An 18097-nucleotide genomic window follows, 5' to 3' on the forward strand; every position below is an offset into this window, starting at 1 on the left:
ATTCACAAATATCAAACATTAGACCCTTGATTAATGAGTTTTGAAATCGTCATCGCCATGGGAGAACACCGAAAGTCGAGATATTTTTTTTCATTCTTCACAATTTTTTTCTAAACACCGAAAGGTTACAAAACAAAATTGTCGGTTAGAATAAGAGAGGGGAGTCATGGGCCACTAGACCAACTTAATTTGATCTAAAACACTATATGGCCCTAACAAAAATGTAATAACAATGAGCCGATTAAATTGATTTATATATGACTCAAAGTCAACTATTTCAATGTATTTTAAATTAACTAAATTGATTTATATATTTCATATATAATCTATCATTGTTCACTTTAAGCTTTCTTTATAATAAAAAAAAATTCACAGATTTGATTGTTTTTTTTTAAATTTAAAAAGAACTCAATGTATCCAATGGCGGACCCATCAATTTTTTTTACATGTGTCATGATATATAAAATTTTAAAAATATGATAACAAAAGTATAATTTAAAGATGTGAACCCAGATTTAGGTGTGTCAATATATACACTAATACCATTTTAGCTGCTGATTCTTTTTGGCTTCCTAACAAAACCAATTATTCATAATTAAACATGTGTCAACTGAACCCCCTAATCCTATAGTAGGTACACCTCTGAATGTATCACAAGTAACTATTAACAAATACATCATTTAGTGTAAATCAAAAATTAAAAAATTAAACAAACACCCGCCCGGTCGGACGGGTCATGGTCTAGTAGATACATTCTGAATGTAATGCAGTGAAGAAAAGAACACACAAACTATATATGTAGATGAATGATTTGGTTGTAAGTGTAGAAATTGGACAGTAGAAATTAATTTATAGAAAATTATTTCTTATATCAATATTTTTTCTACCTATCTACTACATTTAGAAAATAAAATTCCTACATCGAATTTTTGTAGCTTTTAAATCCTAAATATATAGTTTTTAAAAGCCTAAATAAAAATGAATTGTAATTTTATGGTTATAAATACAAATCAAAGCTAAAACACTTGGTATGCAAAATAATATAAAATATAAGATCAATTTATCAATTAACCGTTGTGCAAAAAAGTTTTTTTTATTAATTAACTTCAAAAGAAGAAAGACAAAATCAAAAATAGAAAAAATGGATTTGTCAAAAAAAAATAGAAAAAATGGAAATGCAAGAAATCAAGCTTGTTTATAACCACTAATGCCGTTTGTTTCTTTTGCGTCCTCGTCTCGTTTACTCATATTACCCTATTGGATTTGAACCAAGCTTGGAACATAATTGTAAACAAGTGGCCTCATTATCAGCCATTTATATTCTCCTACGGGTATTTTCATGGACCCATTGTCTTCTCCAAGAATATATACCATGTCCCTGTTCCACTTATGTATATATTTCAGATCGCATAACACGGCCGCTTTCTTCTTCTCGTCGATTAAGAAAGTTGTGCTACCTGAAAAATGATGAGGATTATTATCATCTAGTTTCACTGATAAAAACTTGCTCCACGTCAAGTCTTTGGTCTGATCAATCTGTGTCGTCATCCATATCTCAATCCTTGGGTGATCGTCAACGCTATAAAACAGTAGTGCTGATAGTCGTTCTTCTCTAACAACTGAGAGAGCTGTATGAACATAATCATAATCAACACTCGGAAAAGGAAGAGCCTAAACTTCTCTGTTGAAAAATCGAAACTAAGTAAGAGATCTTCATATTTTTTAAAAGCAATCCAATACATATTCCCCTTTAAAGACACTCCCTTTGATACTATGGTGCAATTTTTGGGAACCCCATCATTAAGATCCCTCCAGGACTGAGACTCAAAATCATAGATTCCATAGTCAACAACTTGTTGTACTGGGCCACTCCTATCCCAGCTAACCCTCAAGATTTTATAGGCTTGGCAAGACTTGTTATTTTCGTATCCAAGAACAAACTCGTAGTTACCCTGGTAACGACCACTGTGTGGGATCCACTTGATTTGCCCAGTACAAGGGTTCCAAACCACGAGTCTAAAGTTCCTGGTGGGGCATAACAATAACCCGTTGCAGTAAAATATTTTCTGTATCTCAATTTGTTGAGTTTGATCGAAACCATTGAGGTTTAGAAACGTTTCTGGATCAACAACGTTGTCGTCGGGAACTCCGTCGTGGTCTACATTCATTGAATAAACTTTTGAATCACTCAACATAAGGACCATACACTGCTTTGCTGCTTTATCCGGGTGCTTTTGATGAAATCGTCATCTTTGAATAAAGCGTTCCATCGCTTGCAAATAAAGCGTAATCGACTTAGAGATCTGGCTGGAACTCTATAAAGTATCTCAACTACCAAATCCCATGGAAGATCGACCAATCTCAATGACTTACTTGTCACCATCTCCCAATGAATTAGAGAACTAGAGTTTTGACTTTCACTTTTGCTCTTCACAGGCTTTTTTGTTTTTTTTTTTGTAACTAAAATACTCATTAAATAAGACAAAGAGATTGAGCCAAAAAGGGACCAAATCAAGAGGTCCATTACAATATGAACGAGGCTTGAAGAGCCTTTCGGCTAGAGAATAGGCAATTGAGTTCTCAGAACGAGAGAAGTCGAAAACGAAATTGTTGCAAACTGAGAAGATATTAATCGGATGTCTTTCACAATACCGATGATCTCTTTTGCCTGAGATTTGCCAGAGATTGCTCAGATGAGCGTTAGGTTATTGGAAAACACCTCGATTGAGTAGAACTCCAAGGTGAGCGCCATGCAAAGGGTAGTGGTGAGCCGATTGATGATTCAACCATCAATCCGTTGATTGGGGCTTCAAGTCCTGGCCTTAAAACACCCAACCTAATCCGGCTGCGAGTATGTTTTTGTTCCATGCCACATCTGTCTTGCAAGTTAAGCGGCTGTTGTTGCAGTGGTTCCTTGTTGGTTGTCGAGCTCGGTCTTGTTGGGGAAGATGTGAACTGCTAGATTCTTTTACTATGATTTGCGAAGAGGTCCATTCTTTTGCTAACTTGATTCCCTTCAGGCTATATCTTCAGGTGCTTGGTAGCGTCTCTCAGAAAAAAACGTGTTCTTCGAAGTCCAAATAGCCCACAACATCCAAAATAAAATATTGAGAGTAATACCTGAAAGAGGGAGGCAGGCTACTTTCCTGAACTTGACGACGACGTCTTTAAAAGTGGTGGCTGCAATTAGGTGAACTGCTCGATGAAAAGGGATGAGTTCCCAGACTTTCCTCGTATACGGACAGGTAAAGAAGCAATGAAATTCTGGTTCTGTTTCCTGGCATCTTATGCACACTGTTGCTGATGAAATACCTCGTTGGAGAAGACTTCAGGTCGTGAAACAGAACTGAAAAAACTCAAATATCATTTTAAATCTGATGACATTCTTGTTTAACTTTTAGTAAAAGCACATATAACTTCTTAATGAAAGTTACTCACTCGTTCTTGACCATGAATCATGAACTTAGGTAATTCTAATAAGCTTATAACTAGATTTTGATCCGCGTTTTAAAAGCACGGGTATATATTTATTTTAACAAAATTTAATTGAATTTGTAACTTTTATTAGAAAATAAATAATTTTAAAGTTTTCTATTTGTGTTTCAAAAAAAATGTTCTATTATAAATTGATTTTCAAGTGGTGTTTTCATATCCAACCCAGACCTATGATTGAACCGATAAATCCAGTGATATGTTTATAATTCAGTTCAATTTAATAAAAAGAATTGAATTATAGTCTTAGAAAACCTTGAAAAAATCTAAAAATCTGCTATTAACCTAAGATCCGATATGAGATGACCTGCTGAAAACCAATTTTTTTTTTTGAAATGTTTATTAAATAATTCATACTTCTTAATATTATAAAAAATTGAAAAAATAACTATTTAGACTTTAATGAGATTTGTATTATGTCATTTGAAGAAAATGAAACAATGGTAACATGAAACTTTCTTATTGATATGAAAATATTATTTTCTTTTTTTTGGTTACTATGATAAGTTTGTATTTTTATTTATATTTAGATCTAAAACTTAATTTTAACATAAGTTTAAAAAAATTGAGCACTCAAAATTGGCATATCATTTTTGATTTTAGGTTCATTTAAAGCTTGAAGTTGGTTGTTCATGGTGGTTGGTGTTTTGATAACAATGACAATGTTGTAAATAAATGAGGAAGATAAAGATGAATGAGTGAAACACTCATTTTCAGAAAAAGAAAACAAATATAGTATTTTTGTGAATAACTCGAACTTCTAGAGTGAATATGGCAAATGAAAATTTCAACAAAAAGCATTAATCATTTTTGTGTTTGACTTCAAATTTTGAGTCATATTTGAAAAATTCCCAATGATTATATACAAAATGTAATAATACAAGACTAACATTTGGTTCATGTATTATTCACAAAATATGTTACTAAAAAATTGAAATTTTACCAACAAGATAAAGATATTAATGAAAATATAATTTCAACTTTAAGTTTAATATTTATTTTAATTATAAAAAATCTGTTGATAAAATATAAAACAATAAAGATGTTAATAATAAAGAAATTGAGATGTATGACATGGAAAAAGCCTAATTCACCGAGAAACCAATTTCCCTAACATTCCTACACATGCCGCTACATTTATATAATTATATTGTATTAGCTCTTTCTTTAACCGGCGCAACCTGCAAATAAAAAATATTTATCTAATAACTACTGATTGTGAAACATAAAACATGGGTTTTCGTTACTCACACACATTCACAAAATAAGTTTTTTTATTGCTAATATTTGGAAAAGTGAATAAATTCCTCCAAAACAGACTTGAGAGATGAAGACAATACAAACTACATTCATGGAAACATTTTGTGGAGGAGAAGACTGGTTTAGGAGGCTTTATCGGTGACCGAAAGGAGAGACTTCTCAAATTCCAAAAGTGACAGTAGTGGTGACACAAGAACATTTACATATCTGAATTTATAGGAAATCTCTGCTGTATGTGGGAGAAGATGAACAATTTTTGTTATTGTATTCTATTATATTATATTATATTCATATAGAACTGAAATGTAAACAATGTGTATTTTTATATTTTGTTATGTGTTCTATTATGTTACTATACTGTTTTATTATATTCCATTCCTTTTGACAGTTAATAAAAAGTGATATATTTTGTTCAGAAATATAGTTTGTAATTTTCCTAAATTCTAACTATTTTTACATTTTTAATCTGTAAAAACGTATTATAATCTATATTGTATAGTTTAATATCACATAATATAATTTAATATTACATAATATTATGTACTTTTTAGATTTTGATATTTGGGTTTAGGGTTCATATTTGGGTTATGGTTTAGTGATTAGAGATTATGATTTATTATTTAGAAGATGAATGAGTATGGTTGGGGTCAACATTAACTTCTTACATGCAATCACATACATTTCATAATTTTACCAATATTTACTATGTTATTTATTTTGCTCCATTCTATTGGGGTTTAGAGTTTATATTTAGGTTTAGGGTTTATACTGGTGTTTAGGGTTAACTGATCATAGTTTTGGGGTTAATATTTATTGGTTGTGGTGGGATTAGGGGTAACTATAGTTGAGATATGTTTAGTATTCAGAGGTTGTGGATGGAATTATAATCTTATACTAGATCTTGACCCGCGCTTTGGAAGCGCGGAATACTTTACGATGAAAAATTTCACTAATAACTTAACAGATATTTTGTTAACTTTTAAAGAGTGTGTGTTTAAAATATTTTTGTATTTAAATCAGTGTTTTTAAATTCAACCTGATTGTGATTATACCGGTTAATCCGGAGATCTAACAATTCAATTTAGTTTTTTAAAATATTCATATTATAAAGTCACTAAAACCCGAGACTAACCGATTGAACTGATGGATGACCGATATGTAATCTAATTTGATTGAAATTGTAATAGTTTCATAATTTGTAATCTTATAATCCAAATTTTAAAGTTCATTATTTTGTAGTTTCTGAAATTATGACGTTTCTACAAAATTTTAAAGAGAAAATGATGGATATAAAATAACTAAGATTAATTATTGTATTGTTTGGAAACATTGATAGTAGTATATAAAATATATTGTTTGGAAACATTGATAGTAGTATAAAGAAATAAGTATATTGTTTGGAAACATGGATAGTAGTATAAAGAAAGGAACATTAGTGATTAATGTAGGTTTAACTATAAAGTATAAAGGTGTATTTAATTTAAAAACTTACAAAATAAATGTTAGGTCCAACAGAATATTTCTGTTTTAATAAGATAGACTAGATCATGACCCGCTCGACCGAGCGGGAGTCAATTTTTTTTATCTTTGTTTTTACTAAAGGTTATATATGATTGCAATGTGTATTAATATAAAATTTTGATTAATAACAATGTGTACTAATGTGTTTAAATAAGCAATGTGTTTAATTACTAAATCTGATTTTTAAATTTTATGATAACGTAAAGTAGATTTTTTTATATTATTTAAAATATATAGTGTTATATATTTTGTATGTTCAACATTTATTATACAAAACTTACATTGGGGTATTATTTATATGAAAATATGTATAACATAATATATTTATATATTATATAAACATATACGCACCCGCACGGGTTTTTATTTTAAAATGTATTCTATATTGTTTAGTTTTATGTAGTATCGAGTTTGTATAATTTAATTTTGTGTTTTAAAAAATATCAAAACTGTCTTTCGTATGTAAAAATAACACTTTGCAAGCGCGAATTGTGTTTTTTTATTGTAACACAAATTTTACATAAAACTTATGTTTTTGTACATTACGAAATTTAATTTTTTAAAATAATTATTACGTAATTTCAAAGTGAATTTTATCTCTAAAGTCTAATATATTTTGTGTGTAATGGTTCAAAGCATTTTCGATATATATTATATTTCAGTTTGGTTTGTTTTTAGTATTATTGTATAAGTATAATACTATACAATATTACTATTTTCTATACAATATATGAAGCTATGTGTTATTTGTTTTAGAAAGTAGATTAGGCCCAACGTAGTTATAAGAATAGTCATATCTTTATGTATGTGTCTATGACTTATCTACCTAATGTTATTCGTACTAATAAAATTAATATGGCCAATGAAAATATACTGATCAATTTAAAATGAATTGTATAGGGTAATTATAGAACGATTAATATTTTTAGTATTCTTAGTATATATCTTATCTAAATCGACATGTAATAAATGTAAAAATCATATATGGAATATAGACAAAAAGAAGAATTATATTTAAGGAAATACATCAATGTAAAGTTAGACTATAGTATGTATTATATATAAGAATGAGATATTTAATTTAAACATATGAGATCCACTTTTAAATATCCACCTAGAGAAAGTTGTAATGTTCCTATTTTAATAAGATAGATTATTCTGATATATAATAGAATGTTCGGTGCATATATATGTAGTTAATAAATGTATATGTGGATGACTCCACCAAGAGAAAGACATCATGTCCTCTCTCATTTGTAACTAGAAACCTTTTAAGCGATGTGGAGAACCAGATAAAATTGGGCACAAATGTTTGACATTTAATTATTTCAAAATCAATGTTACTTACTTAATTTATCTCTTAATATGGCTATTATGCAAATATGCCCTTAATAATAAATCGATTTGAAATACAAATTTGAATTTATTTTTAATTATACCAAGATCTTTTGAGAAAATATAACAAAGTCGTACCAAACTTTTAAATATTTTTTTTATAAAATAATGTACTAATTAATTTCGAAATTAGTAATATAATATTATTTTTATTAATGTTAATTAAAATTTTATCATAAAACGAAAGAAAATAAAATTATATGAAATTTAAATAAATTTTATCATCTAGTTTATATTATTTAAAAATATAAATGCTATGACCTAAATATGACAAATTATATTAGGTTTGATTGATTTTTTTTAAATGCTTTCATTTAGATAAATTATTATTCATTCTTAAAATGGGTTAAATTGGTAAAATAAGGAATATATTATCCAAAATTAAATTATTAACCTATATTAAACATTTATATCTACAATTAGATATTACCTTATTATTTATTTTGAAACTTACAGCAATATATTAACTAAAAAGGACTATATACAAGACTAAACATTTAGTTCGTGTACTATTTTAAATTATAAGTTTAATATTTATTTTAGTTATAAAAATTCTGTTGAGAAAAATATAAACAATAAAGATACTAGTAATAAATCAATTTTGACTATAATTTGATTTTTATTTTAATTATAACAAAAATATCTTGAAAATAAATCTAATAAACTCTTACCAAAATTTTAAAATGTTTATTTGTAAAATAATACATTAATAAATTTTCTAATTAGTAATATACTATTACTAAAATTAATTTAATCAAACGCTTGCTAAGATTGGCCAAACATACAACTCCAGTATATGTATTTTTTGGGTGATCAAACCACTAAAAAAATCCTTATTTGTTTCAGAAAAAAGAGTCTAAACAAAAACAAATGTATGTCTTTTTAAACTAAAACAAGGAAAGTGTCTATAAAGATGGGGGACACACGACTACCATAAAATATATCTCAAGCTCAAAAGATAGTTCATTAAGCTTGTTTGAGATTGAATAACACATGACTTGAGTTATAAATTTATAAATCATAAAAGCAGTAACAAATTATTTTAATATTGATTTGAAATCAGTAACAAATTTATAAACCAAGCCTATATGTGTATGAAATCAATAAACCAATAAATCCATTTAAGAAAAAAAGAAAAGAAAATATACAACAGGGTCTTCATAGTGAGAAAAAGTTATTGACCATGTCATAATCAAGGACATCCTCTAGACTAAGAATTTGGGGGTTTATGAGATAATTGTTGGAAGCCTAAACAAACACATGTCTCTTTCTCTTCTGCAATTAACTAATCTGGTTATATCAGAAAGATAGAAACTATATTACAAGCAAAAGCTGAAGAGGGCAAGGGTTTTGTATCTTTAGCTCTCCTTCTCAGGAGCACTCCCACAATAAACGAAACTGTAGAGCCAAGCGAGTCCTCTTGGTTTAGAAACCTCTTCTGCAGATTTTCTTTGTTTAGAAAGCTCTTCGGCAGCTAGAGCTCTTTGTTTAGAAAGAGCTTCTTCTTCAGCGAGTTGTTGTTTAGTAAGAGCTTCAGAGATCATGAAGATCCTTTGGTTCATCTCTTCCACTTCCTTCTCCATCTTCTTATGTCTGAGTCTGAACTCCTGGTAAACAAATATGTGAGTGATAGAGAGAGAACAATAGGCAAGAGCTGTGGAAAACTCTACTGAACAAGAGAGGATGCAATTCAATCATTAACATGAGGTCACACCTGTAGTTCTTCTTGTCGCTTCTCTTCTTTTCTAGCTTCTCCTCTGGCGTTTCTCTGCACCTCATAGACAAGAGCCGCCCCTGCAACCTTTTAAGAGAAGAAAGAACACTTTTTTACCGGTTTCAGAACCAATTCAATGGAAGAATTGATGTAAACGATGAAGAACAATTCAAAGAACTAACGCAGAACAACAATTCTGAAGGGACAAAGATCTTTAGCGATCAAAAGACAAGAACTGTTAAGATACCGAGAAGGCAAAGAGTTCCCCAAGAAGATCAGCAGCGGCTTGAACAGCTCTCTCTTCGTTCAAAGGCCTAATAACCGCATCAGTTACACGACCAGAAGCATGTCTTTGCAACTTTGTCGTAAACCTATGATTCGCCTGTACAAATTTTCCACAAACCAATTCAAGATTTTTTTCCATAAACCCTTGATTCGTTCGATGATCATAAACCTCAAAAGATGGGGGACTTTCTGAATTAGGGTTTTTTGTTTGTTTTACCTGGGCAATGTTGACGATGAATTGACGGAATCCAGGGCTGATTCCAGCTTGTTTTTTGAGGCTATTAGCGATGGGTTTGCAGATGGTTCGTAACGCTAGGGATCCTAGCTTCACTAATGGAAATACCATTCCCTGCTGTAACAGAGTCCTCGAGTTGCTGCTGTTGCTGCTCATGAGGGGATATCATGTAAGTAAGAGGTTTTTTTAGCTTTTTAGGCTTTTAGCCCTTTTCTAAAGGAAGACCCAACTTGCCCGGCAAGAAAGTTTTGGATTTTTATTTATATAATTTCTCAAAAAATTAATATTTACAGATTGTGTTTTCTTGGCGAGTCGGGTCAAATTCCTGTAAGGTAGCGAGTAGGTGGGATTCCCGAGTAGGTGTGTATGTTTCGGTTTTCAGATTTTTTTTTCTAGAAATTAAATAAACAGTTTGGTTTTTCTGGGTTATTTTGGTTTTGGTTTTGGTTTTGGATAGCGCAATTAAGAACCAGCTATTATCCAAAAATTTTGGTTCCAATTCTGGGTAAAAACGTAACATAGATAACTGCTATTTTCAGATTAAATATTAGGTAATTAGATAAAAATATCCAATAATTATGATAATTTAAAATATTTCCGATAAAAAACTATTTGGATGATTCAAATTTCTGGGTACGGTTATTTGGGGTTTGGTACGGTTCGTTCCTTCAATTTCAGGTAGATGAGCCATATGCTGGTGTGTTACTGTGTTTAGCAAGTGGAATGTCTCTTCCGCTAGAGAATGGCGTCCACAGGAATGGCGAAATCGAAGGGGAGTTTCTGCGTCATGAGAGAGAGAAAGAAAAATGGAGCCTTTGCGTCCACGAAACTCAAGCCTTGCCGGATTTGGTGTTATACGGAAATCCTTCCAATTTTCATCTGAAGGTGCGATCGGAATTTCTCAAGTTTTTCTTATTGAACCTTTTAGTCTTGGATTTTACATAAGTTTGATTGTTTGTTGATGATATCTTTTTTTTTTTTGTTTTTGAAAGGTAGCTCTGTATATGTAGATGTGAAATCACAAAGTTACTTACCATCCGCTGAAACGCTTAAGGAAGAATTGTTAGGGAATGGGTGAGAACATATTGGTGGATTCTCATGTCTGGGTGGAAGACCCGGAGACTGCTTGGACTCATGGGGTTGTGCTTAATATCAAGGGAGACGAAGCTGATGTTAAAACCAATGATGGTACACAGGTAAAAATGACTTCTTTCTTTCTTTCTTTCATATTGCTTCCACTTGGTGGTCTTCAAGGAAAAACCTTTAAATGGGGGTCATAGGATTATATATCACGTTAGAGAAATCTTAGTTTCTTTTTCTGGAGATATAGATACATACATGGATATGTAATGCACTTTGAAAATCTAACTACATCAACAAAGGTTTCTTTTTTTTTTTTACAAAGTTTGTTCATAGTGTTGGTTTTGCTTTTAGTCGTTTGGAACAACTGAATGGAGCTTCCATACAGAGTTCTATGCTTTAGTTCATTTTCTAATGCCGTTTCTTGATTCTACTTGTGCTGTTTTGCTGACGTTTCCTTTCACTGGTTAGGTTATTGCTAAACTATCAAAACTCTATCCAAAAGACGATGAAGCTCCTTCAGAGGGAGTAGAGGACATGACAAGATTATCTTATCTCCATGAGCCTGCAGTTCTCAACAACTTGGCTACCAGATATGAGCTGAATGAAATTTATGTAAGAATACTTCTTTTCTTGTTGCATAATAAAATATTAGGCGAGTCTGTTATAATCTTTTGACATCATGACAGACTTATACAGGAAACATTCTTATTGCTGTCAATCCCTTTCAAGGACTCCCTCATCTTTACGATTCTGAGGTTATGGAGAAGTACAAGGAAGCCTCTTTCAAAGAATTGAGTCCTCATGTTTTTGCAATTGGTGGCATTGCATATAGGTCGGTTATGAACTCTCTACTGTTCATTCTATCGATGTTTTCTTTTAAAAATGGCACAAGTTGTTTTATGTATTAGTTAATTTTGCAACAGGGAAATGATCAATGAGGATAGGAATAAATGTATATTGGTCAGTGGTGAAAGTGGGTCTGGAAAGACAGAGACGACTAAGATGCTCATGCGTTACCTTGCATTCTTTGGAGGCCATACTGCAGGGGAAGGAAGGACGGTTGAAAACCAAGTTTTAGAAGTAAGTTGTGATGAATTTATTAATAGCTACACTCGGAGGATGAGGTTTGTACTTTGCTGCCTGCATAGTAGAAATTTCAAGGCTATGTCGAAGACTCTTCCCTTTATCTACTTTAGAAAAAAATACATTTTTATTTGTTAGGCTTCTTGAGTATACAGTATTGAGATAAATCCCTGCATTGACCTTGCTCATTATGTGATACACTTGGGTATCTTGTTTTGGATCTAACTCTTAATGCCAATTGGAACATGTTACAGTCAAATCCAGTTCTCGAGGCATTTGGAAATGCGAAGACTGTGAAGAACAACAATTCCAGGTAAGGTTAATGCTTCCATTTACTTGCGCAGTGCTCCTGATTCATCTACCTGCCGTTAGTGGATACTAATGCTTTTTCTTGTTGCAGTCGTTTTGGGAAATTTGTGGAGATTCAGTTTGATGACGTGGGTCGGATATCTGGGGCAGCCATCAGAACCTACCTTTTGGAGAGGTCTCGTGTTTGCCAAGTTTCAGATCCTGAACGCAACTATCACTGCTTTTACCTCCTGTGTGCTGCTCCTCCAGAGGTAGGTTATCTAAGTTGTCCTCACTTATACTCGGACGAATCTTCGAAGTGAGAAAATGGTTCAAATTTTGCAGGATGTTGAGAGATTTAAATTGGGCGACCCCAAGTCGTTTCGGTATCTTAACCAATCTAGCTGCTACGAACTTGATGGTGTAAACGATGCAGAGGAGTATCTTTCTACTAGAAAAGCTATGGATGTAGTTGGAATAAGTGAAACAGAACAGGTTTGCAATTTGTCTATCACCTGTGGATTGCTATATAGGAAATGACTTATCTTCTTTTCTCTCCTCAGGATGCAATTTTCAGAGTTGTGGCTGCCATTCTCCATCTTGGAAATATTGAATTTTGCAAGGGAGAAGATGCTGATTCATCATCTCTAAAAGATGAACAGTCAAATTTTCATCTCCAAATGACATCAGAATTGCTCATGTATTATATATCCCTCTTCTACTTTTCCAACTAAAAGTGTGATTCTTGTGATGCATGTAATTACAACTTGTTATATTAGGTGTGATCCCCATTCCTTAGAAGATGCTTTGTGTAAGCGTATGATGGTCACCCCAGAAGAAGTTATCAAAAGAAGTCTTGATCCTCTTGGTGCCGCCGTTAGTAGGGATGGTTTAGCAAAGACAATATATTCTAGACTCTTTGATTGGTAAAATTTCTATATCAGTATACAATTATCTATATATTTTCACATGCCACGGAGGGTGACATTTGCTAAGTCAGTACTCATTATTATCTTGCAGGTTGGTAAACAAAATAAATATCTCTATCGGACAAGATTCTAACTCTAGGCGCTTGATTGGAGTCCTTGACATTTATGGTTTTGAGAGCTTTAAAACCAACAGGTGATGGCTGAGAGTATACATTTGCTGAGATATGATTAAATCAGTAGTTGATTTTAGAAAATGATGTATTTATATAAGTTTCCACGACTAACGTGCTATCTGTAAAATCACCTAATCTAACCACATTCAGTTGTTCACGGACTTGTTTATATTTTCTGTGCAGTTTTGAACAATTCTGTATTAATTACACGAATGAAAAGCTGCAACAACATTTCAACCAGGTATGAGGTCAGTCATAGGTTACGGCTGCTGATTTGCCTCAAGATTATGTTAATTAATCTGAACTTTTTTATATTGTTTAGCATGTATTCAAAATGGAACAAAGTGAATATGAAAAAGAAGAAATAGATTGGAGCTATGTGGAGTTCGTTGATAACAAAGATGTCGTGGATCTAATTGAAAAGGTTTGTTATATCCATTTATCTGTTTCTCTCCCCGTATAAAGACTTGACAGTAGATATCACTTTTGGAGATCATTCTGGCTTACATCTAAAGTACATTATGCTCAAGGTTCATGAAAGCATGCAAGAGTTCTATCTATTTTCATATATGCTCAAGTGTCCTAAATCACTATGCATTGTTTTAGACTTGAAAACACATGCAGCTGAATTTTTTTTATGGAACGGTCTGTTGTTTCCATTACCTTATGCTGCACTTTATTTTCTAAAACTCTGAGTTCAATATTTTACAGAAGCCCGGTGGTATCATTGCTCTTCTAGATGAAACATGGTATAATATAATTTTCTCTACATGTAGCTGTAGCTGTAGTTTAGTGTTTTTGTCTCAAACCACTATAGTTATGTGTTATAACTTAAAACGTTTATTACTTCTGCAGCATGCTACCCAAATCAACTCCTGAAACATTTTCTGAGAAGCTTTATCAAACATTCAAGAATCATAAGCGCTTTATTAAACCAAAACTGACTCGATCAGATTTTACTTTAGTTCATTATGCAGGGGAGGTAAGCTGGATTTCACACTCTGCTGTTTTGATAATGAAAACTAGATATATAACGATCTTGAATGTATATTTCCCATGTTTTTTTGTTTCAGGTTCAGTACCAGTCCGATCAATTTTTAGACAAAAACAAAGACTATGTTGTTGCCGAGCATCAGGATTTGTTAAATGCTTCCAAATGTTCTTTTGTGTCAGGCCTTTTTCCTCCTCTTCCTAAAGCGAGTAGCAAGTCTAAGTTTTCCTCTATTGGCGCTCGTTTCAAGGTGACGTTCCTATAATTCCATTTTGAGACTTTTTAACAGATAAGGTTGAACTATTGATGCCATACTCATCATCTGTATGTGCTGACATGTTCAAGTAATTGGTGCAGCTACAATTGCAACAGCTGATGGAGACGCTGAATTTAACGGAACCACACTACATCAGATGTGTTAAGCCAAACAATTTGTTGCAGCCAACAGTGTTTGACAATGCCAATGTCTTGCATCAGTTACGCTCTGGGGTCAGTGTTTCATTTGAATTGTTCATATTAACATGTTTTGAGGTCTTGAGGTGTTTTATAATTTTTTTCTATGCAGGGTGTTCTTGAGGCCATCAGAGTGAAATGCGCTGGATATCCAACAAATAGGACTTTCATCGAATTCTTAAAACGGTTTATGATTCTTGCACCGGAGATTCTGAAAGGAGAGTATGTATCAGTTCTACCCATCAAGCTTGAGCATGCTTCTGCTCTTGTCTTCCTTGTTGCTCCTGGAGTTTGTTATCTCAGTTTCCTTTACATTACACTGTAAGCAGGTATGAAGCAGATGTTGCATGCAAGTGGATTTTGGACAAAAAGGGGCTCACAGGTTTCCAAGTAAGGTTCCTAGGAAGTCCACTTAATATAAAGAGGAATCCCATTTCCATTGATGCGTGTTGATATATCTAATTTGCAGATTGGTAAAAGTAAAGTTTTCCTGAGAGCTGGTCAGATGGCTGAGCTAGATGCACACAGAACAAAAGTGCTTGGTGAAGCAGCGAAGATGATTCAAGGGCAAGTTAGAACCCGTCTCACAAGAGAACGATATGTGCTCTTGCGGAGGGCTTCAGTTAATATACAAGCTAATTGGAGAGGTGACTGCTGTAGCTTTTCTTTTGGCGTGTTATGGTTTCACTGACATGTCAGGAAGGGCTGATAAAGTCTCTCTTTTCATATTTTTTTAGCAAACCTTGCACGAAAGATATCAAGGTACATGAGAAGGGAGGAAGCTGCCATTAAAATTCAGAAAAACTTACGTAGACAGATTGCGATTAAAGATTATGGGAATACCAAATCTTCGGCAGTCACATTGCAAAGTGGAGTCCGGACAATGGTTGCACGCCATGAGTTCCATTATAAATTGAAGTCTAAGGCAGCGACTAAGATCCAGGTCCTTTTCTCATTACTTTTTCCATACTTATGGAATCATTCTATCTCCAAAGATAGAAAAGACTAATAACTCTTAAAACACTTGCAGGCCTACTGGCGTGGTTACAGTGCTGTATCTGACTACAAGAAACTGAAAAAAGCTTCTCTTGTTTATCAAAGTAAACTCAGAGGAAGAATTGCTAGAAAACAATTGGGACAGTCAAATCAGGTATTCTAGACCAGTCCCTGCAACTTATATGAGTATTCAAGTGTTTTGATCTATGCAGTATATAGGGAGAAGTAGAACATGGCTCTCCTCATTAGAGGATGATGTATTTGGCTTCAATTGATATAAATCATGGGTGTAGGCTGAGAAAAAGAAAGAGACGGAACATGAAAGAGATGTGGAACTTTCCAATCCAGCAGAAGAGGCAGTTGATAAGTCCTTTGTAAAGCATTCAGATGAAAGTGATGATGAAGAGATGAGACATAAAAGAGAGACAAAACATTCAATCCAAGAAGATGATGGCATTGAAAAGTCCTTTGTAAAGCATTCAGATGAGAGTGATGATGAAGAGATGGGACATGAACGACAGAATAAACAGACCATCCAAGGAGATAATGGAATTGAAAAGTCCTTTGTAAAGCATTCAGATGAAAGTGATGATGAAGAGATGAGACATGAAAGAGAGACAAAACATTCAATCCAAGAAGATGATGGCATTGAAAAGTCCTTTGTAAAGCATTCAGATGAGAGTGATGATGAAAAGATGGGTCATGAACGACAGAATGAACAGACCATCCAAGGAGATGATGGAATTGAAAAGTCCTTTGTAATGCATTCAGACCATAGTAGTGATGAAGAGAAAGGACATGAACAACAGATAACACATACCATCCAAGCAGATGATGGAGTTGAAAAGTCCTTTGTAATGCATTCAGACCATAGTAGTGATGAAGATAAAGGACATGAACGACAGAAAGAGCATACCATCCAAGCAGATGATGGAATTGAAAAGTCATTGATTCTGGATTCAGAGAACCCTTTCAGCAATTTTTCTGATGTAAGCCATATAACGAACCCTTTCCGTGATACAGAAGTTGAGTCCCTTACTGCCGAAGTTGAGATGTTGAAGGTAATGTTTCTATGTCCTCCAACATTTTGAACAGCTTCTAGACATGCCATGCCATTTATCTCCAGATGTTGAAAATTTTATTACTCTTCAGGCCTTGTTGGTAGTTGAGAAACAGAGAGCTGACATTTCCGAAAGAAAATGTGATGAAGCACGAGAACTTGGTGAGAGAAGACGCAAAAGATTAGAAGAAACAGAAAGACGAGTTTACCAACTACAAGACTCTTTGAACAGGTATTACTAGATGGTGTATCAGTAAATAAACACAAAAGTGCAATACACTTCCTGATACTAAGTCTTGTTTAGTGTATTCCAGGTTGTTATATTCTATGTCGGACCAGTTCTCTCAACTGAAGTCCATCCTGAGATCTCCTTCCATGTCTTCAACGTTGGCTTCAGTGCCCGTCGTACGTGATGATCTTGCTGACAGCTCTGAGAACTCTGAAGCTTCATCGACTGAATCTGATTTCACATTTCCAGCTCCATCTTCTTCTTCTGCAGATAATCCAAATCAGCTGCAAGTTATTGTTCAAGATCTATCAACCACAGAGGCCAAAGGTCAGTGGTAATAGCACTAAAATCCCATATCTCATTTAAACGAAATAGGTACATTACAGAGTACAAAAAAAATTGAATTGTGTTTTCAAGTCAAACACTTGGCTACTTAATTCACCTTTAAGCCCTTAATATAATAAAACACTTTGCAGAAGGTGTACATTGTTAATAGAATTATCCTTTCTTCTCATCTTCTGGAACAATAAATATTGCAGGAACAGAGAACTCTGACAGTAAGAAGAAAGGGGGCTTTGAAGATTACTTTTGATGATGAAACGTCATTTTTGATCTCTTCACCAGATATTTTGGAGTGCTGCTAATCTCTTTACTCCAAAGGGCAATTGTTTTGGTGTTTACAATTAGTTCAAACTCCAGTTATAGTTTTCTTTTCTTGATTAGATGCTGAAATAACTGTTAAAGGGTCGTCAAGATATGTTAGGTTCTACTTTTTTTCTTTTTTGGAACTCTGTTAGGTTCTACTTGTATGTGTTTAATGCTACAAAAACAATATTGTTTGTTTCTTCAGCTAATACAATTCCTACTTGATATTGGATCATTCTTTATTTCTTTTCCTCACGAAAATCTT

The 18097-nt window shown here is 33.0% G+C and overlaps 2 protein-coding genes and 1 pseudogene across 4 annotated transcripts; 1 reads left to right on the forward strand and 2 right to left on the reverse strand.

Moving 5' to 3' along the window:
• Positions 1-1254: 1254 nt before the first annotated feature.
• On the reverse strand, positions 1255-2383 carry LOC108853521 (putative F-box protein At3g17500; annotated as a pseudogene).
• A 6385-nt stretch (positions 2384-8768) lies between these two features.
• LOC108852969 (uncharacterized) lies at positions 8769-10128 on the reverse strand. Its single transcript, XM_018626438.2, has 4 exons — positions 9885-10128; positions 9630-9764; positions 9383-9469; positions 8769-9275 (listed from the first exon to the last, which is right to left on the reverse strand). Exons 1-4 carry the CDS (start codon positions 10056-10058, stop codon positions 9027-9029), a joined length of 645 nt encoding a protein of 214 aa, XP_018481940.1. The 5' UTR covers positions 10059-10128; the 3' UTR covers positions 8769-9026.
• Positions 10129-10571: 443 nt separating this feature from the next.
• LOC108855242 (myosin-16) lies at positions 10572-18072 on the forward strand. 3 transcript variants are annotated; one of them, XM_018629010.2, is made up of 26 exons: positions 10579-10787; positions 10895-11098; positions 11454-11597; positions 11672-11817; positions 11909-12065; positions 12323-12381; positions 12469-12628; positions 12702-12851; positions 12920-13056; positions 13136-13282; positions 13377-13478; positions 13642-13699; positions 13781-13882; positions 14170-14207; positions 14314-14440; positions 14532-14699; positions 14807-14938; positions 15015-15124; positions 15232-15292; positions 15372-15549; positions 15640-15845; positions 15933-16052; positions 16192-16959; positions 17051-17190; positions 17273-17514; positions 17727-18072. In XM_018629010.2, exons 2-26 carry the CDS (start codon positions 10973-10975, stop codon positions 17777-17779), a joined length of 3831 nt encoding a protein of 1276 aa, XP_018484512.1. In that variant the 5' UTR covers positions 10579-10787; positions 10895-10972; the 3' UTR covers positions 17780-18072. The 3 variants fall into 3 exon arrangements, with proteins under 3 accessions (XP_056863597.1, XP_018484512.1, XP_056863596.1); XM_057007617.1 differs by lacking the exon at positions 17727-18072 and having other exon boundaries at positions 10572-10787; positions 17263-17508; XM_057007616.1 differs by lacking the exons at positions 10579-10787; positions 10895-11098 and having other exon boundaries at positions 11459-11597; positions 11682-11817.
• Positions 18073-18097: the final 25 nt, after the last annotated feature.

The sequence above is a fragment of the Raphanus sativus genome, chromosome 4, assembly GCF_000801105.2.
Source record: "Raphanus sativus cultivar WK10039 chromosome 4, ASM80110v3, whole genome shotgun sequence".
Classification (NCBI taxonomy): domain Eukaryota; kingdom Viridiplantae; phylum Streptophyta; class Magnoliopsida; order Brassicales; family Brassicaceae; genus Raphanus; species Raphanus sativus.